Below are 25,628 nucleotides of genomic sequence, written 5' to 3' on the forward strand. Positions count from 1 at the left end.
CTTCTTTGACTTTAGAGCCTTTCCATAATTTCATTTTGGCAAAATTGAAAACAGGCAGCATTTCTTTTAAGCCAAAAAAAATTTTAAAGTCAAAAGCTAAAGCTCACTTAACCTAATTTATTGAAGCAGCTTATCTTTTATTGTGGTACTTTTAGTTTCAAATTAGCGTAAACTACTCTACCACTATTTTTAGTACTATAAGCATTTTTAGAAATCTAGATCACCAAACACAACTGTTTTACTTAACAGCTACTTATTTTCATATCACAATAAAACCAACTTATCTTATAAGTATAGACATACTGAACTTGCATTAGTGGATTGTGTACTTTCATTTGCTGCTAAGATCGTAGTTAGTAAAATAAATGACATATATAGTACTTGTATTACTTTGATATTTCATTAAATAGTTAGTTAAAAAATTTGGTAAAATATTGTCAATCAATAAAATTATTAATACCTTTACTTTGAACAATAATATGTGTGAAATATAAAAAATTGTATAATAATTTTTACTTTAAAAATACAGAAAATCAAACAAGTCCCTTTTAAAAATATAAAATACAGAAGTTTGGGGGAAAAAAAAAATCAGTACGTATTTTTGTTCATGTATAATACGGTAAATTACTAAGATAGATTGCAAGGAAATATAATGAGACCTACCTCACCTGAATACGTCTTTCAGCCTTAAAATTACGAACACGTACCCGGTTTTTTTTTTTTCTTTCTTTCTTCTCCGACTTTCATAATTTCAACAAAAAAAAAATTGAGCTGAAATACAAACCTTCTCTCTCTCTCTCTCTTTCTTCTTGAGCTAAAAGTGCATCGATCGCTGGAGAAAATTCTCTCTCTTTCTCTTTTCTATATCCCATTTTTTCTCACTGCAATTCCTCGAAGATCTGGTTTCGTCTTCCACTTCAAATCCAGCGCAAACCGCATTGAAATTTACATAATTGCCGTAGAGAAATCGAAGCTGTTTTCGGAGGGGTTGAATTGCGAATCTAGGGTTCGGTTTGGATCTGTATATGTGTTTTTCCGATGAGTATGGAAATCGTGGCCGATGCGGCGGCTTTCGACGCCGAGTTGCTGCAGCTCAATGAGGTCTCCCCGCTCGCCTTGAAAGCCAATCCCAGCTTCGTCGAGTCGCTCTTCGAGCAGTGGCTCTCGCTTCCCGATACTAATCGCCTGGTAGTAATATTTCAAAAAATGTTTAATGTATTGGATAATATTGTGCATCTAATCCGTGGGAGCATTGGTTTGATAGCTGAGTTTTGCGATTGGAATTAGGCAATTTCGGGCTTTGAATGCATGCAATTTTGATTAGTGTGACGGATAATAAATAATGCTGGTGAAATTCATTATTAGCTTGTATTGGATTTGTTCAGAAACTGTGTCTACCTGAAAAAAAGATGGAATTTTGTTAGTTAGAATGCTTATAATTAGTTGTCGAGTTATAATTTATTTTCGATATAATTTATTTGCTTATAACGTGTGGTGTATGGTGAATTGCTGATTGATTTCATGTTTTGTGACTGTATGGGTCCAGGTGACACAATTGATCAATGAAGCAAAGGCGGGGGGACCCTTGAATGTCCAAGGAAACTCTTCTAGTCCGCATGGCACTGCCAACAATGCTTTACCTTCCATGTTTCCAGCAGGCAGTGCACCTCCACTGTCACCAAGAAGTTCATCTGGCTCCCCACGCATAATGAAACAGAGGGTTGGCCCTTCTCATTTAGGTTCTCCCCTGAAAGTAGTTAGTGAGCCGGTTAAAGAGTTGATACCTCAGGTATGACAGGTCTTGAAACTTTCTGCAATGTGATGGCCCTTTTTTGCTATTTATTTTCTGAGCATTGTGGACTTCGTTTGAGCTTTACCTGATTAAAAGATTTTTTTAAAGGAGAATGTAGGTAATTAGTTTTGACATGGTTCTTGTACCACTTGCAGTTTTATTTTCTAAATGGTCGTCCACCTCCAAGTGAAATAAAAGAACAATGTTTACTGAGAATCGATCAGTTTTTCTATGGCCATGCGGCTGGGCTCCAGATGCATGGTGAGATATACTTACAATATGCTTTGCGTAGTATTACTAGAACTGAACTTTAACTGCCTATCTGGTATATCAGATTTCAAGTCAGTTGCTAAGGACATCTGCAAGCTCCCTTCATTCTTCTCTACATCATTATTCCGAAAGATTGATGTTAATAGCACTGGATTCGTAACAAGGTATTATTCACTTTTCCTCATTTTAGGTGAACAGTAGTTTCAATGCGTGCCTCCTCCATCCCCAACATCTGTTCTTACTGGGTTTTATCATCCGTGCCATAACCATTTTCCCAATTTCTCTATTGATTGCCACTTTGAGTGCTCTGTTTCAATAGACTACCTTTTCAACTTAGGAAAGACTTGAGAGGTCTCAAGTCTTGATAACCAACCCCATTTTTCTTTATATCTCAAGTGTATAGACAGTCTCCTCAGTAAAGTTGATTGGGGAGAAACGACTCAAGTAGCTTTATCCATGTTGTTGTAAAAATGATTAAAGCTAGTATTTTGTTTGAGATGATTGTAGTGTCATTTGGTTCTTTTACCTCTAACTAATATGATTAGGTCGGGGAATGAACTGTGTGGCTGTGGACCATTCTCTAGTCATCTATTTTCTTTCAATGATGATTTATAAAAGAGAGTGCCTCATTTATTTATTTTCTCAATTTTGCAATTCATTCTTTACTGAGGACAAGATTTTAACCCAAGATTCAAAGTGGGACCATAATCTACTTTAGGTTTTTCTTGGTGTTGAAGTTTGGGTATTGTATCCTTTGCAAATCATTCTCTTACTTTCAAATAATTTGCTTTCAGGGATTTATTTGTTGATTATTGGGTGAATGGCAACATGTTGATGATGGATGTAGCTTCTCAAATATATTCCATCTTAAAACAACCAGATCTCAAATACCTAACTCAGGTATTTTCTTTGTTTTATATTTCTTCTCCTTTCATCTTTTCATTACAAATCTGTGTGCAGTCTGCCACCTATATTCATATGATATCATTATTGTTGTTGACATTGCATGAACTACTGTCTAATTCGTACTCTTTTTTGGTAACAGGAGGACTTTAAACCCGTCCTTCGAGAACTTTTGGCAACTCATCCAGGACTGGAGTTCTTACAGAGCACACCCGAGTTTCAGGAAAGATATGGTTTGTTCTCAACCAATTGACCAACTTCTATTTCATAGCATCATATCAGTTTAAAAGGATCTACTCTCTCTCTCTCTCTCTCTCTCTCTCATGCACACATTTTTACTCTGGTCATTGATTCAATTCCTTCAGTATGATAGACACTTTAACTTGAGATATTATTGCGTGGACCAGCTGAAACTGTAATATACAGAATCTTTTACTACATAAATAGATCTGGGAATGGTCATCTTACGCTCAGGGAGCTGAAACGTGGAAACTTAATTGATGCAATGCAACATGCAGATGAAGAAGAGGACATCAACAAGGTTTTGAGGTAGAGATTCCAGATAGAGACATAATATGTACTGTTTCTTGTGGCTATATATAATAATATCTGTAAACTCCTTTTCTTTCTTGTATGTACTGTTACAGGTACTTCTCTTATGAGCATTTTTATGTCATATACTGCAAGTTTTGGGAGCTGGATACAGATCATGACTTCTTGATCGACAAAGAGAACCTGATCAGATATGGTAACCATGCCCTTACCTATCGGATAGTCGATAGAATATTTTCTCAGGTTTGTGTCGTAAAGTTTTAGACAAGAACAATTTCTCTTTGACTAAAATTTCTTTATTAATCTAGCTCTGCAAGTCTAGGTTATTTATTTAATGATTTAATTCCTCAGGTGGCAAGGAAGTTCACTAGTAAGGTTGAGGGGAAGATGGGGTATCAAGATTTTGTCTACTTCATTCTGTCTGAGGAAGACAAATCTTCTGAACCTAGTCTTGAGTTCTGGTAAGCTTGTACCTTTTATCTTTGGTCATCAGTTTGTTTGCTTCACTATGCCTTTGCAGTTAACCCTAATTCATGGGCGATGCTGCAATATACATTCAAGTGTAACATGGGTGCTGAGTTCTTTTTTTTTTTCTTCTTCTGTGGGGTGGGGGTGTTCTGTAATCACTGTTTTCATCTGATCTTTATGAATTCATTTACAAGTCTTTTGATCTCTTTATGGAGTAAATGTTATTGGCAGTGCAGTAACTGAGAGTCTATGTTATTGGCAGTGCAGTAACTGAGAGTCTTTGACACTATATTTTCCTGGTTAGGTTCAAGTGCATAGACCTGGATGGAAATGGAGTTTTGACGCGGAATGAATTGCAATTCTTTTATGAAGAGCAATTGCATAGAATGGAGTGCATGGCCCAAGAACCTGTTCTCTTTGAAGATATATTGTGCCAGATTATTGACATGATTTGCCCAGAGGTTTGACTTTTCCTCTGTTCTGCTTATCTGAAAATTGGTCTTTTTCCTTCTGTATTTGATGTGTACGTGAACAAGTTGCTTCATGGTTCTTGCCCAAGCACCAATATGTTTTTCATTTGTGCCTGTTCACTTCCTGTTTTATAGTAGCGACTCCCTTCCTTCTTAGTTGGTGATTGTGTTGGTGCATTGCTGCCACACAACATCAAGGAAACAAGAGTCCTCTGAGGTTTTCTGCTTCATGAAAGCTGTATAGGGAATTTCTGCTTAATGAAAGTTGCATAGGAAAATGCACTTGTGGGCAATCTCTCATTTATTTTTCTCCTGACACACTAGTTAGATATGGTCTTTCGGTGGTTGACTTGCAGTTTGTTCTTGCAGAATGAGAGCTATATCACGCTTCGTGACCTGAAAGGTTGTAAGCTTTCAGGAAGCGTTTTCAATATTCTTTTCAACCTTAACAAGTTCATGGCTTTTGAAACTCGTGATCCATTTCTCATTCGTCAGGTATGTAAAGCAAATGAAGCATTTTATGATTTGAAATTTCTAGGTTTCTATTTGGTGTTATAGAAGTGGATTGCATTGCTATTATTCGTGACAGCTTTGCTGGTATCATTGTGTACAGGAACGTGAGAATCCAACCTTGACAGAATGGGATCGGTTTGCACATAGAGAATATATCAGGCTTTCAATGGAAGAAGATGTTGAAGATGCTTCCAATGGAAGTGCAGAAGTTTGGGACGAATCACTTGAGGCTCCCTTTTAAGTTCTGCTCAGGTAGCTACTTGTTTACATTGAAGTTAATGTCGTTGATGTCATTTTTTTTTTTTTCCTTTTCCGTTTACCTTTTTCTTTCATGGTGCAAGTTAGCTGTTGACTAGATTATATTAACATACCTCAGTAAAGGATCTGAGACTTCTAAAGTTGAAAGTACCACCAAATATGAGGTTCCATAACATAATTACATATTATGAAATTGTGAGATGCAGTTTGAATGATGTCAAACATCTGATTAACCTGCGCTACCATGACGTAGACTGAACTTGATGACTATGGAGAGCAAGTTCTGCTTCCCTGTGCAAATGTTTTCATGAATTGTTGTTTTATAAGTTTTCTTGTCCCAAAGTACCTTTGGATATTTTACATAGTATTTGTTTGTCTTTGCAGGAATAGACTAGGACATTTCAAATTCATTAGCAATCCCAAAAAAAAAAAAAAAAAAAAAAAAGGAATAGACTACTCAGAGCATTACCAACTTTATAGAAGGGAATCAGCACATTGAGCGAGCTCTTGCATTGAGCGAACCTTTTAAGTAGGAGATTTTGTGGCTTGCATTGCAATACAACAAGTCGCAGTCACAATGGGAAAGCACCAGTTAAATAGTTGTCTGCTCAGAATCAGGAACACCCTGGCCTCTATTTATTTTTCTATTTTTTGCTATGTATTTTTACTAAAGTTTGTAAGTTATCACTTGTTTTAGTGGTTTCATTTTTACAGAAGTTTGATGCTTCATTTGTAAAATTGTTTAGTGGTGTTAGACTTTCTTCCATCAAACAATGTTTTATTGGATATTGATTAAGCTTCAATTGATACTTATCGTTTTACTCTATTTGCCAGATAATCTGATAGATTAAACTATGATATTTAAAATATGATAATTAAACCATGAAGTTATCTATTATATAAAGCAAATTGTTGGGAATGATGGTTAAGTTTTTGAAACTCCTATTATGCCCTTTATTGATTGAATTGTTTAAAAAATAAATATTATATTACAAGGCTAAAATAGTAAATAAACAAAATCAATATTTTCTTTTCAAGAAATTACAAACAAAAAATAAGGGAAAAATTTGTAACCGTCAGTGGTATTTTGCTGCCTTCAAATTTTTTTTCTTTTTGTTTAATTTCCTTAACATTTTTAATTTTTAAATTTATTTTATAAAAGCAAATTGGCAAGCACGGAGTGCCTGCCAAGAGGCTAGTAACTATTGGGAGGAATGCTAATGGCTCTTACTTTCAACTCTTTTCCTTGGGGAACCCTAGTGCGTTGTCTCCATTAGGAGCCGCCGAGCATGGAGGCTCTCGCTCAGATGGTCGATGCCTTCTCATTGTTGGCCTTCTCACACCGCTCCTTCCATTCCATGGGTGATTGTACAGCTTGTGTCATCAATTGTGATCGATTTCTCTCTTGCCTTGCTTTGCAATTCGGATCTTGTGGGAGCATTGGCTACCAATGCAGTGGTGTTGCCCTCTTGGGTGTAATGACTAGTGAGTGGGGAATGCCCTTGATTAGGGAGTTGTTGCTAGCGATAAGGAGGTTGCTGCTTGTTGGGATGGTAGTGGTCGTCAATTTCAATCCACTGTTGTGATGGAAGCCATCGGAGCATGGATATGGTTGTGGGTAACGACGGTTGTGTGCATGGTGACATCATTTAGGTTGCTTAAACATGGCTCAATATTGACAGAAACCGCGAGGGTACATTTACTATTAATGGATTGACATCCACTTCCTTTTAAATAATACTTTGTCCATAATAAGAAAATATAGAAGCAAAATTAATTTGAGAGGAGAGGAACGCATTGTACGCGCCTGAGAGAAAGAAACTAGGCTCCCCCCCCTGTCCGGCAGCGTGCCCCTACGCCGTCGTCGGACGGGCAATTACCGACTCCGCTTAAGTTGGGTGTACGTCCGGGTCTCTCGATCAACGTTCTCATTCTGATCGGTGAGATTACGGTGGATGTCAGTGAGGGAGGGGAAAATTGCAGCTACTGGCTTCTGGTTCTCTTTTCGATGGCCAACTCGACGGCTTAGTTCTCAGATTGGGAGGCAATCAGGAGGTGAGGCGTTCTGCCCGGCATGGCCGGGGACTACTCGGAGCAGCCCGATCTGGTTAGGATCCTCTGATCCCGATCTGGGTGGGCGTGTTTCCACACGTCTTCTCCGTGGTGCGACGAAGTTTGTTTCTCTGTAGGTTCTAGTTCCAATCTGGGATGACAGATCGCTGATGGCGGTTTGGCGAAGGCTGCGGGGCGGCCCTCTACATGGTCTGCCAGTAGTGGCTGTAGGGGATTTGGGCCTGGCCAGGCTGGTAGATTGTGGGTTTCTCTTTTCCTAGATTGCTGCTAGGGCTTAGGCCCTCTTTTTGGGTCCGGTCTTAGCTAGTTATGTTACTAATGTTTTATTTTACTGCAGGTATGCATTTAGGTCGCGTCTTTGGAGTTAAATAAGAGTCTACACTTGTTGTGTAGTACTAGTAGGGCCTTGTGCCAGTGTATGCACTCAATGTGCCTTATCTGCTCTAGGTTGGCAGCGAGCATTTTGCTTCGTCAAATGGTCGTTACTGCCTAGTGGCAGGATGAAGCTAAGTGTCGTCGGATTTATCATCTGGCGGCAACCTAGTAGGAAAGCTGTGCTAAAGTGGGTACTTATGCTACGTTGTAATCGGGTTACATATATCTTTCCGTTATGTCACTGCTATGTCAAAGCAAATGGAGTAGTCAGTAGCGCACTCTTTGCTAGTTGGTGCTTGTTAGAATACAAGTATTTTGTAGAGATTCATGATATTATTTCGAGACATACTCTAGTTGCTTATTGTAATAAGGGGTTTAGGTTCAACGTCCCCCCTTGTATTCAACAGTTTCATTAATCAAGGCTTGAGGGCAGCTGCACCAGCCCTTCTTTCAAAAAAAAAAAAACTTTAAAAATTAAAATTTCATACATAAATCATAATAGAAAATGATTATTGATTTTTCTATTTTTGTATAATATAAAAAAGACAATTTTTTAATGAATATTTTAAGGGTAAATTTTCTTTTCTCTTTTTTATGGGGGTGTTAATTTCTTTTTTATAAGAAAAAATTACAAAATAATAGAAATTGTTCCTCAAGAAAGAGTAGTTGGAAACAAGGGTAAACTGGTCATTTCATCTTCCAATTAGAACGACTGTTCATCATAGTTAGTAAAAAATGGGACGTGTATAGTACGCGAAAAATACGTACGTGTATTATTTGGACATTGTATCAAATAGTTCGTTGAAAAGTTAGGAAAAATATTTTTAATTAATTAAATAATTAAAATTTTTAATGAAAAATATTAATTTATATCCATTTTTGTTCAATAATATGTGTAAAATATGAAAAAAAAAAAGAAGGTAAAAATCGTGTGCAGTACGTGTATAATACTTTTTGCTTCAAAAGTACGGGAAATTTAACGAGTCCCTTTCAAAAATACGAAGTACGGAAGTATTTTTAAAAACAACGTAAGTACGTGTTTTATTCGCGTATAATACAAAAAATTACTAACTAGGTTGTTCATACTCTTTCTCTCTCTCTCTCTCTGGAATTCTTGAAGATCTTGCTCTCGCTCCGAAAAGGAGAGGTTTTTCTAATTTCTCAGGTCCGTTTTCTTTGTGCTTCAAACGAAATTCTCTGGCTTTGGTTTGTCTTTGTCCTCCTCCATTATCAATTTTGCATTTGGGCACTACGTACGAAATTGCTGGCATGGGTTTCACGTTGAAATTGCTTGCTCGCTCTTGATTTTAGGTCATGAAAGTGTTTTATTTGGTTCATCGATCCCATGCCATTGATAGGATTTCTTTGATATGCTTGTTGCTTGTGTTGTTTGGGCATGCAGTAATGCAGTATGAAATTGTTTGGATTTGACGTTGAAATTGCTTACTCCTGATTTGCTTAATCGATTTTAGGTCATGAAATTGTTTGATTCGGTTCAGTGAAATACTTGTTGCTCGTCATAATTTGATTTCGTAGTATTGGATTTTGTCTGGGTTTATATATAGTTTACTGCCTGCCTTTTTCTAGGTTTACTAGGTTTTCCTAAAAATAATGTACGTTTGGGTTGTTGATTGATCTTTATAGGATGAGTTCGTGCACGAGGTGTCCACTTGTGTTCGAAGACGTGAAGGAAATGAGGATCCACAGGGGCCTATCTCAAGAAGCCAAGTTCGCATGTCTCAGCTGTAAGGAGCGTTCAGAGCCGGAACGGAATTGAGAGTCACTATTCGCTTGCCCATTCAAAAGAGTATAAGAAGAAGAAAGGTGAGATTGGTAGTGCACTGGCAGCCATGGAAAAGGCCCTAAAAAATGGTTCAGCTGGCTGCCGCCTGCTGGTGAATTCAATGCTAGCATTGCCTCTGTTTCTGGTTCTCAATGCTGCAAGTGAAACTAGCTAAACCTCTTGGTTTGGGTCTCATGTGATAATCGATAATAAATATCCTAGTTAGTAATTTTTTGTATTATAAGCGAATAAAACACGTACTTACGTTTTTTTTTTTTCAAAAATACTTCCGTACTTCATATTTTTTAAAGGAACTCGTTAAATTTCTTGTACTTTTGAAGCCAAAAGTATTATACACGTACTATACACAATTTTTACGTTTTTTTCTGTATTTTACACATATTATTGAACAAAAATGGATATAAATTAATATTTTTAATTAAAATTTTTAATTATTTAATTATTTAATTAATTAAAAATATTTTGCCAAACTTTTCAACTAACTATTTGATAAAATGTCCAAATAATACACGTACGTATTTTTCACTTACTATACACGTCCCGAAGTAGATGCACGTACGTACGTGCATGAGAAAATGAGAGAGGAAGAAAAAAATAAAACATATGAGGAGAAGGCGTTTTGCAAGTTACCATCCCACAAATTTTATTTTGGTCTCGCCTATATGTACTGGCTCTCTGGCCTCCGGCCCCTAACCATAAGTCCCAAACACAACCATGGTCTCATAATCTACTTTTTTACTTTAACGATGTAGAAAGAGGTAGGACGATCGCGTCATTATTTAGATCTCGTAAATCGTAATGTACTTTTAGTTTACAAATGTTTATGAAGCTATGCGGCGTTAAAAAGCCCTAAACTACCATCAAGCAACTCTGTGATGGAGTAGCCACAACTTGGCTACCCCCAATTAATTTAGCTTCACCTTTAGTGAGGAGAAAAACATGCATCCAAGCCAAATTCTTCTCTATAAATCGCTTACAATTAGATAAGAAATAAACGTATTCTACTTACTCTTCAAATAATGCTTGCAATATGAGCCCAAATTGATGGTTGACGTTTCGACTTTTTTAAGAATTGATGTAGAACGAATGACAGTCCAAATTGAAGAACAGTTCGATCGTGCAAAAGGAGGAAAACTCAAGTTACTATTGCAACTTTCGCATTCGGTGTCCAATTCGATCGTGCCATAGCTTTCCGGAAAGGGAATCATGCCAGGAACAAAACTCATAGCTTTGCTATGAAGTGTGGACTTTTTCGGGCTTTCGGGGTCGTTTAGAGCCTCAAAACTACAATTTACTATTTTTCAGAATTTTTGGTTTCCTAGTTTGTTTTGGGTTTGTTTTATTTTTACCCGTGGGCTTTAGGGTTTCATTGTTAGTCGCCCTAGGGTTTCTTTTCTTATATATAAGCAACCTTAAATGACTGCAGAACCTATCTTTTATCATATTATCAATCAAATTAAGATTTATCTCTTTTACCTCTCGGTGGACTCCAGAACCTTTGTTCTAGATTTATTGCTTGTAAACCTTAGGTGATCTTTCCGACTGCATCAGGTGGTATCAGAGCAGGTCTTCCCTGTCTCTCTTATTTACCTTAGCAGCTATGGGTGAAGTTACAAAAGCAGATATTGAAGCTCTTACAGCAGTGTTTACTGCTGCCTTCAACTCCGTGAATACTCAGATTGGAGAAATTCGTGGAATGTTGGGAGAGAGGGATAGCAACAACAACAATAATCGGAATAGAGGCGGGGAAGGAGGCCAACGAGTTAGGGCTCCACGTGGTGAAGTTGTTGATACCAATTCAGAATCCGATTCTGAAGAGGAAATTGTGCAACCTGAACAACAAGGACAAGCTTACCAGGATTACAAAGTCAAGGCTGAAATTCCTTTCTTTTCGGGCAACTTGGGTGTGGAAGATTATCTGGATTGGCATCTTCGGGTGGATAGATTCTTTGAAATTATGGAGATGCCTGAAGGCAAGCAGCTTAAGCATGTTACCTGGCGGTTGAAGAGTACAGCTGTAGTTTGGTGGGATAAATTGCAGAATACTCGAAAGAAGCAAAGGAAGCAGGGGGTTAAAACATGGCAAAGAATGAAACAGCTTATGATGGAGAGATTCTTGCCTGATGATTATGAGCAGATTCTGTACAAGTTGTATATTGATTGTGTCCAAGGCACTAGGTCCATGGCTGAGTATACTGCTGAGTTCTTACGTTATTCAGAGTGTAATGAACTAGGAGAAACTGAAAGTCAGAAGGTGGCTCGCTATATTAATGGGCTGAACAAATCCATTCAGGAGAAAATTGGGTTGCAAACTGTGTGGACTGTGACAGAAGCTTCAAGCCTAGCATTGAAAGCATAATTATTAGAAAAGCCTTCACGAACTTCTTCCTTCCAGAGGTATACCTATCAAAGGAGCACAGAGTTGGTGAACTCATCAGCGGGCAAGAGAAAAGCCATACAGCAAAATACAGAGGGTGCTCCTAGGGTTTCCAATTCTCCTTTTAAAGGGGCTAGCAGTTCCAGTGGTGCTCAAAATAGGGTCCCAAATCAGAAGCCAAATAACCCTTATGCGAGGCCTACAACAGAACTCTGCTATAGATGCAACAAGCCGAGACATAGGTTTAATGTGTGTCCTAAGAGGAGACAATCTGCCCTTATAGATGATTATGATGAAGATGATGAAGAAGCTAGAAGAGGTGATGAATATGAAGGGGTTGAGTTTGAGGTGGAGGAATCTCCTGAGAAGGTTAATATTGTGTTGCAGAGGATCTTATTAGCTCCTAAGGAAGAGGGGCAGTGGCGCAATATTTTCAGATCACTTTGTTCCATTAATAACAAAGTGTGCAATCTAATTGTGGATAATGGGACCTGCGAAAATTTTGTAGCCAGTAAATTGGTGGAGTATTTGCAGTTACCTACACAGCCTCATGAGACACCCTATTCTCTGGGTTGGGTCAAGAAAGGTCCACAAGTTCGAGTTGCTGAGTCCTGCAAAGTACCAGTATCCATTGGTAAGCATTATAAAGATGAAGTTCTGTGTGATATACTATCGAACCTTGAACTTCATCTTGAAGTTCTGTGTGATAGTATAAAGATGAAGTTCTGTGTGATATACTATCCACGTCATATTTTATTTGGGCGACCTTGGCAATATGACGTGGATGTGACTTATAAAGGTCGAGATTATGTGATGATGTTTATGTGGAATAGTCATAAAATTGCCATGGCTCCTGTTTATCAATTTGAGAGATCTAGTGTAAAGAAAGGGGAGAGCTAATGGCTCCTGTTTTATTGGATATTGATTAAGCTTCAATTGATACTTAGGGGGGTGTATTGTATTTGGATTTGTGCAGACTTTTTTTAAATGACAGACTTTTTGAAAAGTCCACAGACTCTTTAAAAAGTTGATAGACTGTTACAGATTTCTTAAAACCATTGATTTTAGCAACAGACTTTTATTGATTCATGAAAATCTATATACTTTATTATGAATGACTTCTACATATTTCCTAGGATGTACAAAATATAAAAAAAAAAAAACAAATGCAGCCCAAACACAAAACAAAATATATTCTCTTCAATGCTCCAGTATCTTCTAATAGAAATTGACTCAAATAAATGATTGTTAATCTGTCTAGCAAGTTTGTTCTCATTCCTAATCTCCCAACAACATAAATATACAATATAGATCACTTGATGTTTATGGTTAATTATTCTCATCAATTTTGTTTTCGCCGATTAACATATATTGTGGCAATATTGATCAATGTCTTGATCTATAATCAATCAATTGAAATTCAATTGTTCAACCTTTTTTTGAACCATAATATAAATTCAAATTAATTAGAATAATTAATTAATAAGATAAAATTTAGTATGGTTCAAGGTCTTAGGGTTAGACCACAATATTTGACTTTTAGGGTTTCATAAATCATTTTTATTGCTATTAGGGTTCGAAGTATCACAATTGAAAACAAAAAAACAAAAATCACATTCAACAACTACAATGAACATGTTGGGTATCAAAAAAAGTTGATATCATAAAAAATTAGAGAAAAGACAAAAAATTAAGAAAGAGAGATGATGAATGACAAACTTCTTCGTGCGTAGAGAGAATAACTTTGATAGACCTTTTTTTTTTTTTGAAGAGGAAACTTTGATAGACTTTTTGAAATCTTTGGTTTGAAGGCTGGAAAATTATTGGAGTTTGTTATGTATAGTTAACACTACAAAGTCCATGATTATCCATGATTTTCTAATTCCATAAGTATGAATGATATTCAAAATGTATTTTTATTCATTTTTAAAAGTCCTAATTAAATACGCCTAGATTTTTGTGGAATTCATGAAGTCTTTAAAAATCCTAATTGAATACCTCAAGACTTTCATGGATTGTTAAAAGTCTATATTGAATACACCTAGATTTTTAAATTCCATAGATTTCTTTAAAACTTCCACTAATTCCATATACAATACACCCCCCTTATCGTTTTACTCTATTTGCCAGATACTCTGATAGATTAAACCATGATATTTAAAGTATGATAATTAAACCATGATGTTATAACTATTGGGAGGAATGCTAATGGCTCTCGCTTTCAACTCTTTTCCTTGGGGAACCCTATTGCGTTAGGAGCCGCCGAGCATGGAGGCAACGTTGGTCACTACTCTCGCCCAGATGGTCGATGTTTTCTCATTGTTGGCCTCCTCACACCGCTCCTTCCATGGGTGATTTGGACCCTGCTACAGCAAAGCTGGCCATTGCGTTTCTAGGACCCTTTCTGGCTCTATTTTCGTTTCTCTTCGTTGTAAGAATAGTGATGTCCTGGTACCCAAAGATTCCTGTGGGGAAGTTCCCATATGTTTTGGCTTACGCTCCCGCAGAGCCAATTCTCATCCCAACCAGAAAGTTGATCCCAACTTTAGGGGGTGTGGACGTAACCCCTGTGGTCTGGTTTGGATTGATTAGTTTCCTGAATGAGATATTAATAGGTCCACAAGGGCTACTTGTGCTTCTATCTCAAAGAGTAAACTGATGTAGGATGGTAGTCAATAATTTTCTTTTCTGTGCTATATCTGAGAGATACTTTTATGGGGAGAGTGAATAATAAACTTCATAATGACATTGCTGTTCCGTTTTTGTATAATGCTTTCTGAATATGATTGAAATATGGCAATTACAATTTCGCTGAAAACAAATGAACACAATCTGAGAACCGTTAAATCTAAGCTACGATTTTATTCTTAACAGTATGACATTGTTTCCAATGACCCATACAAGTACAGCAAAATACTGTCGAACCTTGAACTACAACCCAGAAAGGTTTTGAAAGTTAATAGCAAACTTGGAACCAGGTTATGTATCAATTCAGAGTACAACCCAAAAGTTCATATGTCTGGAGGCAACATGTGGAGCAACCATCACCGCGTATTCCAACATCCAAGATCCCCATGCAACCATGCACCGCTGCCTCGCCAATAGTTTTATATGTCTGCTGCAAGGAAGTTTGAAGAGAACGCTACCTGAAAAAGAGATGTCCAGTTACACATGACTTTTGAAAAAAAAAATCACTTTTTGGTATATAGATAGAGGCCGATTTCATTCCAACAAATACCTTCTCGCCCGGTCTGAATGGAGGAAGACCTTTATAAGGACATGTAGCGCATCGGAAAGCATCCCCTAGTCCACACTGCAGATAGTACAACTTTCAGAGGACAGTAAAAGAGAAATAAAATTGAAAAAGCAGAGCTGCATAAAACACTACGAGGACATACACTTCCACATGCTGACTGGAAACTATTCAGAATGAACGAGAATGTTTTGGGAATGTTGTGTATTTAGATCTCTACTAACAGAGCATATATATACATATCTACAAAAAACTCTATTATTACAAAAAGTAATATTCCTAATATAAGGCATGATTTAAGCCAGCCTTTCGGGGTTGTCTGCCAGCCTTTCGGGGTTGTCTGCCACCTTTGTCTGTCCAACACTCCCCCTCAAGTTGGTGCATACAGATCACGGATGCCCAACTTGTCAAGTGAGTCATAAAAAGCTTTACTCGATAGAGCCTTTGTAAGAATATCCGCCAATTGCTCTTCAGTAGGAACGAAGGGAAACAAAATGACCTGTGCATCCAGCTTCTCTTTAATGAAGTGTCGATCTACCTCTACATGTTTCGTACGATCATGTTGAACTGGATTATGAGCAATTTCAATTGCAGCCTTATTATCACAATAAAGCGGCATAGCCTTTTTTTGCATGAACCCCAAATCTCTCAACAAATTTCTCAACCACAACATCTCACAAAGTCCTCGGGCCATTCCTCTATATTCTGCTTCTGCACTGGAGCGAGCCACCACCTTTTGTTTCTTGCTCTTCCAAGTAACCAAATTACCACCCACAAATGTGAAGTAGCCCGAAGTAGACCTGCGATCTGTAATATTACCTGCCCAGTCTGCATCTGTATATCCGGAAACATCCAAGTGACTGAATTTTGAAAAAATTAATCCCTTCCCTGGAGCAGACTTTAAATACTGCAAAATACGAAATACAGCATCCATATGGGCTTCACTGGGATTATGCATAAACTGACTCACCACACTAACTGCATAAGCTAAATCTGGTCTAGTGTGGGATAAATAAATCAACCGTCCAACTAACCTCTGGTATCTCCCTTTATTTGTAGGTACTTGATCTATATACTCTGCTAACCGATGGTTCTGCTCGATAGGAGTAGCAGCCGGTTTACAATCAAGCATACCTGTTTCTGCCAGCAAGTCTAGGACATACTTTCTCTGACTCAACACAATACAATCCTTGCCACGAGCAACTTCAATTCCTAAGAAATATTTCAAATTACCCAAATCTTTCATCTCAAATTCAGAGGACAACTGACCTTGTAACCTTTGAATTTCCTCAATGTCATCACCTGTCACAACCATGTCATCAACATAGATAATCAAGGCAGTCACTTTACCACACCGATGTTTAAGAAACAAGGTATGATCTGAATTGCTCTGTCGATACCCAATTTTCTTCATGAACTTGGTGAACCGGCCAAACCAAGCTCTGGGAGACTGCTTCAAGCCATAAAGCGACTTCTTCAATTTGCACACCACCTGCTCTCCAGTGGAAGTACCATATCCAGGAGGCAAATCCATATAAACTTCTTCATGCAGATCACCATGCAAGAATGCATTCTTAACATCAAACTGTTGCAAAGGCCAATCAAGATTAGCAGCTAATGAGAGAAGTACCCGAATTGTGTTAATTTTGGCCACTGGTGCAAATGTCTCATCATAATCCACTCCATACTTCTGAGTATACCCTTTAGCCACTAATCTCGCCTTGTACCGATCCACTGAACCATCCGAATTATGTTTCACTGTATACACCCACCGACAACCAACTGTCTTCTTCCCTGGTGGTAATGACACCAACTCCCACGTACAATTCTTCTCAAGAGCATCCATCTCGACTGTCATTGCTTTCATCCACTTCTCATCCTTCATGGCATCCTGCACTTTACTAGGAAGAGACACAGAAGATAATTGATTCACAAAGGCTACATATGGTTTAGATAACCTATGGGTCGACACATAATTAGCAACAGGGTATTTAGTCTTAGCACTTAGAGTAGGTTCATAGTGTTTCGGAGGTTGACCACGGGTTGAACGACTGGGTAAGGTTTTGGTAGGAACACTACCTGACACAAAAGGACTTTTAGACAAGGAAGGATTGGGACATACCTCGGGTGATGATTGAGCAGGTGAGACCGTTGAAGAGGAGGGAGAGACTGAAGCATTGTCTAAAACACCATCTGAAGACGGTAGAACCTCATCCTCCACTTGATCAAAAATTGTCTCCCCAGCCGACTGGTCAGACTGATCCGGTTGACCAGTTGGTAATACATTGCTCAAAGCTTCTTCTCTGGATGAACCCCTGTTTTCCCTATTTTCCTTCTCAATATTAGACGATGGGTCCTCCAACTCTGAGAACTCATATGCCAGACACTCATTTTGCCTATTAGACAAATCTTCATAATAACAAGACTTCTCCCCCTTACTAGGAGTCACAGGAGGCAAGAAATAACAAACATCTTCACTGAAAGTAACATCCATGGTGACATAAAACTTCTGGGATTGAGGGTGATAACATTTGTAACCTTTCTGATGAGACCCATACCCAACAAACACACACTTAAGGGCTCTAGCATCCAATTTTGTCCTTTGATTTTTATACAAATGAACATAGGCAACACAACCAAAGACACGAGCAGGAAGGGTATTAGATGATGGGATAGAAACATAGTTAGACAAGACCTCAAGTGGGACACAACCTTGAAGAGGAGCAGATGGAAGGCGATTGATAAGATGAGAAGCACACAAAACAGCTTCTCCCCAGAGGTACTTAGGCATGTTAGCACTAAGCAAAAGAGATCGAGCCATATCCAAAAGGTGACGATTTTTCCGTTCAGACACCCCATTTTGCTCTGGTGTCTGTGGACAGGAAGTTTGATGGATTATGCCATGGTGTTGGAAATATTCATGAAAAGAATGATTAATAAACACACCCCCATTATCGGAACGAAAAACCTTAACATGAGCATCATATTGAGTACGAACAAGACTATGAAATGCTGTAAAGGCAGAGAAGACAGAATCTTTGGACTTAAGTAGAACCACCCAAGATAATCGGGTAAAGTCATCGATGAATAACACAAAATATCGCATTCCAGAAAGGGTAGAATGTTTAGAAGGACCCCACAAGTCTGAATGAATTAACTCAAAAGGCATAGTACTAGAATGAAAGCTCGAAGGATAACTAGACCTATGACTCTTAGCCAAAGCACAAGTTTCACAATGCAAGCTAGAATCACTTATTCCCAAAAATAACGAAGGCATGGACTTCTTCATAACTCCAAACGATGGGTGACCCAAACGCCTGTGCCACAACCATAACTCACTCAGTCGATCAGAACTCGATGTCAGGGCTAAAGGTTGTTCTGGTTCTTGTGTTTGTCCTGCGTACATGCAATCCAAATGAAACAGTCTCCCCCTCAGGTCTCCCTTGCCCATGATCACCCGATTGCATAGATTCTGAAAAACAACATACATTGGATAAAAGGTTACTGAGCACTTATTCTGTGAATTCAATTGAGATACAGATAACAGATGATGAGACAACGAGGGCACATAAAGGACATCATGTAAAATAATGGATGGTGTAACTTGAACAGACCCAATACCTAAGACCGGAAAAGACACACCATTTGCATTAGAGACATGAGATATAGAAGGAGATGACATAGACACAAAGAAAGACTTGTCGTAGGTCATATGATCGGACGCACCAGAATCAATTATCCATGTATCACTACCAGTAAAGTCAGAAATATGTAAAGCAATACCAATTTTACCTCGAGTTTCCTTAGTCAAGGAAACATTACCCTTAGAGAGGTCTCGCCCTTCGACACCATAGAAATCAGGTTCTGGCACCATTTGGATTGCTGCTTTGCCTCTCTGACCTCTACTTCCTCCAGTATTACTTCCTCCTCTCCAACCGGAATTGTTCGAATTAAACCTTCGCAGCTTAGGGCATTCATTCTTGAAATGACCAACTTCCTTACAATAGTTGCAAGTCATTTGGTTATTAACCGGAACCAGCCCTCGGCTATAATTCTGATTCTGTTGGTACACCTGGCTCCGAGGTCGATAGTGATTTAGAGATGGGATATGAGATGAACTCCCATACTGAGGAGACGAAGATTGAGGTGATCTAGCCTGGACTGCTAAAACTGAAATGTCAGTATGAAGTCCCTTGGCAGCAACTTTGTTGGCTTCATCTTTTCGAATATAAGCAAAGGCTTGCTCCAACGTTGGAGGAGTTGCAAGACGCAATAACTCATTCTTTGCCCCTTCGAAATGAGGATCGAGACCAGCAAGAAAGACATGAACACGCATCTTATCTTGCTCACTCCTGTAGGTAGTGATGTCTGCTTCACAAGTCATAGGATTAGGATTTCTCTGATCAAGCTCCTGCCAGATTGTCTTCAAATTTGCATAAAATGTTGCAACAGGCTGTCCACTTTGAGTTATTTTGAAAGCTTTGACATTTAATTCATGAACACGGGCAAAGTCACTTCCATCATAATAAGTAGCAGCAACAGAGTCCCAAATTGCTCTGGGAGAATCAAAATTAGCAAATAACTGCATTACCTCTGGAGTCATTGCTTTTAGAAGAATTCCCATCACGTTAGTATTTGCTGTGTCCCATTCATCAGCTTTTGGTCCTGCAGCAGGTCTTGCAGTGCTACCAATAACATAACTCCACTTTCCAATCCCTTGAATATGGATCTTCATAAGCCTGTGCCATAACTGATAATTTGTGCCATCAAGCTTGACGCCAAAGCTTGAGTTATCTGTTACATTTTGAACAATCACAACTTCACGAGCCACAGATGTAGATGTAGCTCCTGTAGCCTGAGGATCACTTACGATCAAATCCACCATCTTACTTACTTACTTTTTTTTTTTTTTTTTTTTTTAATAAATAAATTCAAGCAGAATCACTAGACCAGTGATAAATATCTCCCTTTCGTTCTGTCTCCCTCCTTTTTCTCTTGCAGGTGCTAGGCGTGAGGCGGAGGGTGACAGAAGGCTTGGAGCCGCGCGGGGCCGGGATCTGCGCAGGCGGGGCCGAGTGGACTGCGCTCGTGGGCAGGAGTGCAGGAGCAGTTTTGCCGACTTGGGTGTTGTAACAGCGGCAGTGGGTGGAGACTGGAGGCTGCGGTGGAGCTGGCGTGCGGTGGAGCTGGAGGCTAGAGTGTGGTGGAGCTGGAGGCTGCGGTGGAGCTGGCGTGCGTTGCTGGCTTGCGTTGGAGGCTGCGGTGGAGCTGGCGTGCTTTGCTGGCTTGCAGGGGCCGCTCTGATGGATGACGCCGATCTGGGATGGATGCGATCAGAGGTGATCAGAGGTGATCATGCGATCAGAGGTGATCAGATGAGATACCAAGGACTCAAGGACTGGAGTTAGCTGGTGCAAAACGAGCCCAGGATGGCTGCTGGGATACGAGCCCAGGACTGGAGGCTCGGAGATCAACAGGTATGCTTTGTGCTTTTCTTGAGAAAAAAACAGGTTATGGGTTTATGGGTTTCAGATTGTGTGTTTGATCAGAAGAAAAGAATTGGCTAGAGTGTCAGTATTAACCAATCTGTATTAAACAAAAGAACCCAAAAGAACTCAAAAGAACCCGAGAAACAAAAGAAAAAAAACACAGCGGAACAGATTCCAAATTGGATCTCTGCTTTGATACCATATTCAGAATGAACGAGAATGTTTTGGGAATGTTGTGTATTTAGATCTCTACTAACAGAGCATATATATACATATCTACAAAAAACTCTATTATTACAAAAAGCAATATTCCTAATATAAGGCATGATTTAAGCCAGCCTTTCGGGGTTGTCTGCCAGCCTTTCGGGGTTGTCTGCCACCTTTGTCTGTCCAACAGAAACTGCTCAAATCCACAGTGGATTGTAACTTCTCTACTTTTTGCTCCGCTTCAGCCCTCCCACAAGTGCAATTTTTACAAGCTTTCCTTGTGCTTCCAACTTCACAATCATCAGCTGCACAAGCACATGAGCCAAAGGAATTTAACTGAAGGAGACAAACACTTTAGGTGATCAACAAACAATTATTTTTGAATAACAATGTCATACCTACGACCGGCTGGGGTTTCTTCAAGTCCTCTTCCGTTAATAGACTATCCTCATCAATCAGATCTGAATGATCATCGATCTGCAACTTCGGTAGAGTTTTTGAAGGCTTTTTTAAGGCAAAGGATGAGCCAATTTTCCAAGAAGGCTTTTTGGCCTTGACCTAAGACAGGAAAGAGCACAATTAAGAGTACCTCATATAATCTGAATAATAAAATTTACATGCAGGATCCCACTTATAGGCATCCATGTAGCTAATTCCCAAACACAAGGGAAAAATCATGTCAATCGGAACTAGTAACATAGAAACTTACTCCAGAGTCCAGAGCACAACTCAGATGATTTTGTTTGAAGAGCTTGTGCTTCTAGGAAACCAGACAAAAGTAACTTGCACTCAAGAACAGAGGTGGTCTGCAAGGAAACCCAAGTGAGACTTGTAAATGCAAATTAGTTCTTAGTCTCTCACAATATGAACATGAATTACCTTATCTGTTTCATAAGTCTTGTAAACTAGGATGGTTCCACCAGGCTTCAAGACTCTTGAGGTCTCCTTCAACAACTGCTCACTCAGGAATTCAATTGATCTGCAAAGGGCAACCACAATGTCGATAGAGGAAGTCCCCTGTGGCAGCTGACCTGTCATAACCAAATCCAAATTCAAATCAGGTGAACAACTGCTAATTTGATCAAATTTAGAATGCAAAAAAGTAGTCTGTCCTATGCATCATACAGGTTCCAGTGAGAAGTTAAATAAAATAAAATAAATGTAATAGTAGACAGGTCGATAGACAATAAAAACCGGCACAACTTATCCAATAATTGGCCTTTGATACCACACAACAATGGTCTCAGTAAATCCAAACTGATACAGACGCCGCAACATAATATAAACAAAAAACAAGCAGGAGGAAGGAACCTACTCAAGGAAGACACTTGAGTGATAATTTGAGGTTCACACTTATCCGAAGCTCCATTCCCAAGCTCCCTTAATGCATCAAAAGCAAGACTGGTGGGTAGAACCACATCATCCGTAAATGCCAGCACCGATCCCTGCATAAACGAAATAAAAACATTCAGAGTCAAGCTACCCTACACTTGCTAGACTGCAGAAGAGAGACAATAAAATTATAAATTTTCATCTCCAAAGCCAAACAAGCCAAACAAGTAAATGGCTTCTCGCCGACGCCGACGCCGACTCTGTTCGGTATTTTGACAAGTGTTTAGGCTGCTGCGTGGGAACAAATTTAAATTATCTAGGTGGAGCAAAAGCGGTCGTGACGTGCCAGAGACGCGTGCAGACTCTGTTTGGACTTATGGGCTTAATGGACTATTGCTACACTACGTTGGAATGTTAGAAAGGGGCCGGGATCATTGTGAAACCCAAAGTATGAATAATCACATCCAGGGTCTGGGTCCAGTAGGATCAACATTAAGGCTGCAATAGGTATTAGACCCCGCTAGCATATAGGTGAATATTCTTAAGCAATTGAACTTTGCTAGCTTGAATCATTTTAGCAGGATCAAAGTAGAGATTGAGATTGCAAGATTTAAAAAAATTCAGGTGAAGTTGAGGTAAAGAAATTGAGGAGAAGAGAGCGGAAAAGATGAAGAGGGAAGGAAGATGATCAGCGTGAGAAAAGAGCAGCAAAAGGATGCAAAACAAATAGGGGCAGTTCGGGAGGTTTAGCTCACAAAAGTTGAAAATGAGTGTCACTAGAAAAGGTGTCCGCGCTTTGCTGCGGGACTTATTGTTACATGGTGGAGATTATGATTGATCTTGTTACATTACATAATAGAAATACCAATTATCTTTGTTGAAATTTACAGATTTTGTTTGGTTTGAACTTATTACTGATTCTGATGGAGAAATCAAACTTGGTATGCATAGTTTAATGAAGGAATAAACAAAATACAATAATGAGAAGTGTTTGATGGATGTTGCATAATGATACACGATCTACATGGATATTCATCTCATGCTGCTGGTCCTCAGTCCAAGCTGTTATTGCCATATCACCTTTGCTGATGAAAAGCTTTTCATTTTTTCAATAGGCACTCTATCCATGCTTCAGATGCCTGATATAACAATGCACATCAAGAAGTGGTTAGAAAAACTGCTAAGATAGAAGTTGAGCTCTCGGTTGGTATATGAATCACAATAGAATTCAAAGATTTTCCTACATGTACTCAAATTAAACGCTAGCTTAATATAAGAAGCAAGAAAATACAGAGCAACCAAAACTCGAACCACAAAGCTTACTTTGAATGGGTTCCCCCAGTTATTCCTGTCGCATTGGCTTCTGTTCTCTTTATCTAAAAGCAATTTCTCACTCAACCCTGATATCAAGATACTACAATCAATCTCTTAAGGTCATTATGGTTAGAACAGCTTGAGCACACATGATGACATATCACGTTAAAACAGAGCATGATTTCAATTACAACACGTTATTGCTATTAACTCATTCACAAAATACAAAATAGAAAGCATAAATGCACATCAAATTATTGTAAGTTAGCACATGGAAGAAATTTTGAACTGTCAACAATTTTTTTTTTTTAAGATGAACATGAAAGAAAAAACAATGCTGTTGTGAGTTTAAAGCAGTAAAGAAGTATAAACATCAGATAAGGAGTTTAGAATGAATAAAAGCATCCCTCTGTAGAATTCTGAAGTTGCATTTTCTGCTAGAAGTTTATTGATTGTAGTTCCCTGTAAACAAATTTTTTTTTCTAAGCTGAAGATCAAATAGAAAAGAAAACTGCTGCAAGTTTTTAGGTTGTGATAAGCGGGATGCTATCAGTTTGGAACATTTGCATCAAAAAGAGTAAGCTGTAAAAATTAAAAGATTTGGTAACAAACTGTAGACTTTTGAATTCCATAAGCAAATTTGGACCAACATATTGGTGAAGAATGAGCTATCTCTGGTTCAAGGGAATCAATTATCTCATCACCTTCAGACCTGTTACTGATTTTAAGCTTTTAAAAGTAGTTATTAACTTACTTTAAGTTTCCAATATCACCATTACCTCTTTTAGCTTTTTATCTTCTACTGTGCTAACATAGTGAACATGAACAACAGTCTGCTAACCCCAAACATTTTCACCATTGTAAATCACATTTTTCCATTCTCCCGCCTTACCATCTCCCATTGTTGTTCAAATTCAGTTTCAACCTGCCACAAAACCACCATGATTTAAATATTTGAAATTCATGCCTAGCATCAGAAGAGAGTGATTCACTTAGTTACATATAAACTCTTGCTGAAATAAAGATCAACCTAAACCAATAGAAAAAAAAAAAACTGTAGTAATTCATAAGAAACCAATGATCACATCGAAAATATAAGCAAATCTATCAAACATATCATAAAGAATCCAAAAATTTGGGAATATGACCAAGTATGCATTCTGCATGGGATGTTTCAGCAGCTACTTGTTTGTGGACTGTTTCTCTTTCATTTGAAAAAAGAGCCATTGCAACAGACCTAGAATCTCCTACGACCAATGCACTTTTGTATCATATGAGTGAACTTTACATAATGATCTATTCAGACATCGTCTAGGATTGCTTACAATTGCTAAAAAATTCAGGCCTCCTTTACAAAATGTGAACAGTACATATTTTTTCCCCATGTATATTAGATTACAGCAATGTAAAGAGAGCAAACTGATTTGAATTTCACAAAGGACATGAAGAAACTATGCATAATTGATCCACATATATTCGGTTAGTTCTCTAATGGCTGCAAGGGAAAAAAAAAAAAGGAGAAAACTTTGGTATCAACTAATCTTTTTAAAGTTAAAAGCCTTGAATTTCACGTGGAGAGTTTTGTAACAAACCAGCCCTGATGGTGTAAGGGATTTCAGAGGCCATCAGTATTGACCCATCTTCTTAGGCTAATTTTTTTTCATTGCTTTTCATGAGAGCTTGAATGCCACCAGCAACTTTGTAAACATTTAACTGCTAGTCTTATTAATCACAGTAAAAAAAACGATTCCTTTCTTACAGTGGTGATGTTTCTAACACTGAGAGGAAGAGAGAGAGGCACCTGAGATAAGAGAATGACATGGTTTACCCATTTCAAGGTCCCAACATTAGATGAGAAACCATCCTGACAAAAGAAATAACATTCAAAAGACATTTTTAAAGTTTCAGTTTCAAAATAAGTATGATGTCAAGAAAAGTGCGACAACTAAGAAACTAAATGGCTTTGCAACAGTAGATATAGATTACAATATCATGCTCACAGCAAAATTATAATATAAGAATATCAAAAGTAAGAGCAATATAAAGTTGGTGAATTGGGATCTATGTATAATGTATGGAGCATGTTTTACGTGATAATATAGGAAGACAAAAATTAAGTCAGTAAGTTCCAGGTGTAGAAATTGCATACATTTGGGTATATTACTGTGGAAACTCCTC

At 38.3% G+C, this 25,628-nt stretch overlaps 4 protein-coding genes across 5 annotated transcripts; 2 read left to right on the forward strand and 2 right to left on the reverse strand.

Moving 5' to 3' along the window:
- Nucleotides 1–754: 754 nt before the first annotated feature.
- On the forward strand, nt 755–5,671 carry LOC112192189 (serine/threonine protein phosphatase 2A regulatory subunit B''beta). Its single transcript, XM_024331782.2, has 13 exons — nt 755–1,188; nt 1,547–1,789; nt 1,948–2,053; nt 2,127–2,226; nt 2,857–2,962; nt 3,108–3,198; nt 3,373–3,514; nt 3,613–3,760; nt 3,869–3,978; nt 4,290–4,446; nt 4,825–4,950; nt 5,069–5,220; nt 5,611–5,671. Exons 1-12 carry the CDS (start codon nt 1,039–1,041, stop codon nt 5,207–5,209), a joined length of 1,620 nt encoding a protein of 539 aa, XP_024187550.1. The 5' UTR covers nt 755–1,038; the 3' UTR covers nt 5,210–5,220; nt 5,611–5,671.
- Nucleotides 5,672–14,202: 8,531 nt separating this feature from the next.
- On the forward strand, nt 14,203–14,514 carry LOC112192447 (protein COFACTOR ASSEMBLY OF COMPLEX C SUBUNIT B CCB3, chloroplastic). The gene has a single exon (XM_024332197.1). The coding sequence runs from the start codon at nt 14,203–14,205 to the stop codon at nt 14,512–14,514; it is 312 nt and encodes a 103-aa protein (XP_024187965.1).
- Nucleotides 14,515–14,688: 174 nt separating this feature from the next.
- On the reverse strand, nt 14,689–22,270 carry LOC121048787 (anamorsin homolog). Its single transcript, XM_024332198.2, has 8 exons — nt 22,120–22,270; nt 21,684–21,835; nt 21,521–21,610; nt 21,203–21,362; nt 20,998–21,109; nt 15,254–15,275; nt 15,094–15,168; nt 14,689–15,001 (listed from the first exon to the last, which is right to left on the reverse strand). Exons 1-8 carry the CDS (start codon nt 22,253–22,255, stop codon nt 14,963–14,965), a joined length of 786 nt encoding a protein of 261 aa, XP_024187966.2. The 5' UTR covers nt 22,256–22,270; the 3' UTR covers nt 14,689–14,962.
- Nucleotides 15,414–20,064, reverse strand: LOC112192448 (retrovirus-related Pol polyprotein from transposon RE1). 2 transcript variants are annotated; one of them, XM_040516448.1, is made up of 3 exons: nt 19,700–20,064; nt 18,931–19,476; nt 15,414–18,580 (listed from the first exon to the last, which is right to left on the reverse strand). In XM_040516448.1, exons 2-3 carry the CDS (start codon nt 19,084–19,086, stop codon nt 15,479–15,481), a joined length of 3,258 nt encoding a protein of 1,085 aa, XP_040372382.1. In that variant the 5' UTR covers nt 19,087–19,476; nt 19,700–20,064; the 3' UTR covers nt 15,414–15,478. The 2 variants fall into 2 exon arrangements, with proteins under 2 accessions (XP_040372382.1, XP_024187552.2); XM_024331784.2 differs by lacking the exon at nt 19,700–20,064 and having other exon boundaries at nt 18,901–19,073.
- Nucleotides 22,271–25,628: the final 3,358 nt, after the last annotated feature.

Source organism: Rosa chinensis, chromosome 3, assembly GCF_002994745.2.
Source record: "Rosa chinensis cultivar Old Blush chromosome 3, RchiOBHm-V2, whole genome shotgun sequence".
Taxonomy (NCBI): Eukaryota; Viridiplantae; Streptophyta; class Magnoliopsida; order Rosales; family Rosaceae; genus Rosa; species Rosa chinensis.

Coding starts and splice junctions, on each gene's coding strand:
- LOC112192189 (XM_024331782.2), top strand. CDS start 1,039: ATGAGTATGGAAATCGTGGCCGATGCGGCGGCTTTCGACGCCGAGTTG. Junction 2,227..2,856: donor AGCACTGGATTCGTAACAAG/GTATTATTCACT, acceptor ATTTGCTTTCAG/GGATTTATTTGTTGATTATT. Junction 4,447..4,824: donor TTGACATGATTTGCCCAGAG/GTTTGACTTTTC, acceptor TTGTTCTTGCAG/AATGAGAGCTATATCACGCT.
- LOC112192447 (XM_024332197.1), top strand. CDS start 14,203: ATGGGTGATTTGGACCCTGCTACAGCAAAGCTGGCCATTGCGTTTCTA.
- LOC112192448 (XM_040516448.1), bottom strand. CDS start 19,086: ATGAATGCCCTAAGCTGCGAAGGTTTAATTCGAACAATTCCGGTTGGA. Junction 18,581..18,930: donor AGGGCGAGACCTCTCTAAGG/GTAATGTTTCCT, acceptor GTTGTTTTTCAG/AATCTATGCAATCGGGTGAT.
- LOC121048787 (XM_024332198.2), bottom strand. CDS start 22,255: ATGCAGGGATCGGTGCTGGCATTTACGGATGATGTGGTTCTACCCACC. Junction 21,363..21,520: donor CATCTGAGTTGTGCTCTGGA/CTCTGGAGTAAG, acceptor TTCCTGTCTTAG/GTCAAGGCCAAAAAGCCTTC. Junction 15,276..20,997: donor TCCACTGTGGATTTGAGCAG/TTTCTGTTGGAC, acceptor CATTCTGAATAG/TTTCCAGTCAGCATGTGGAA.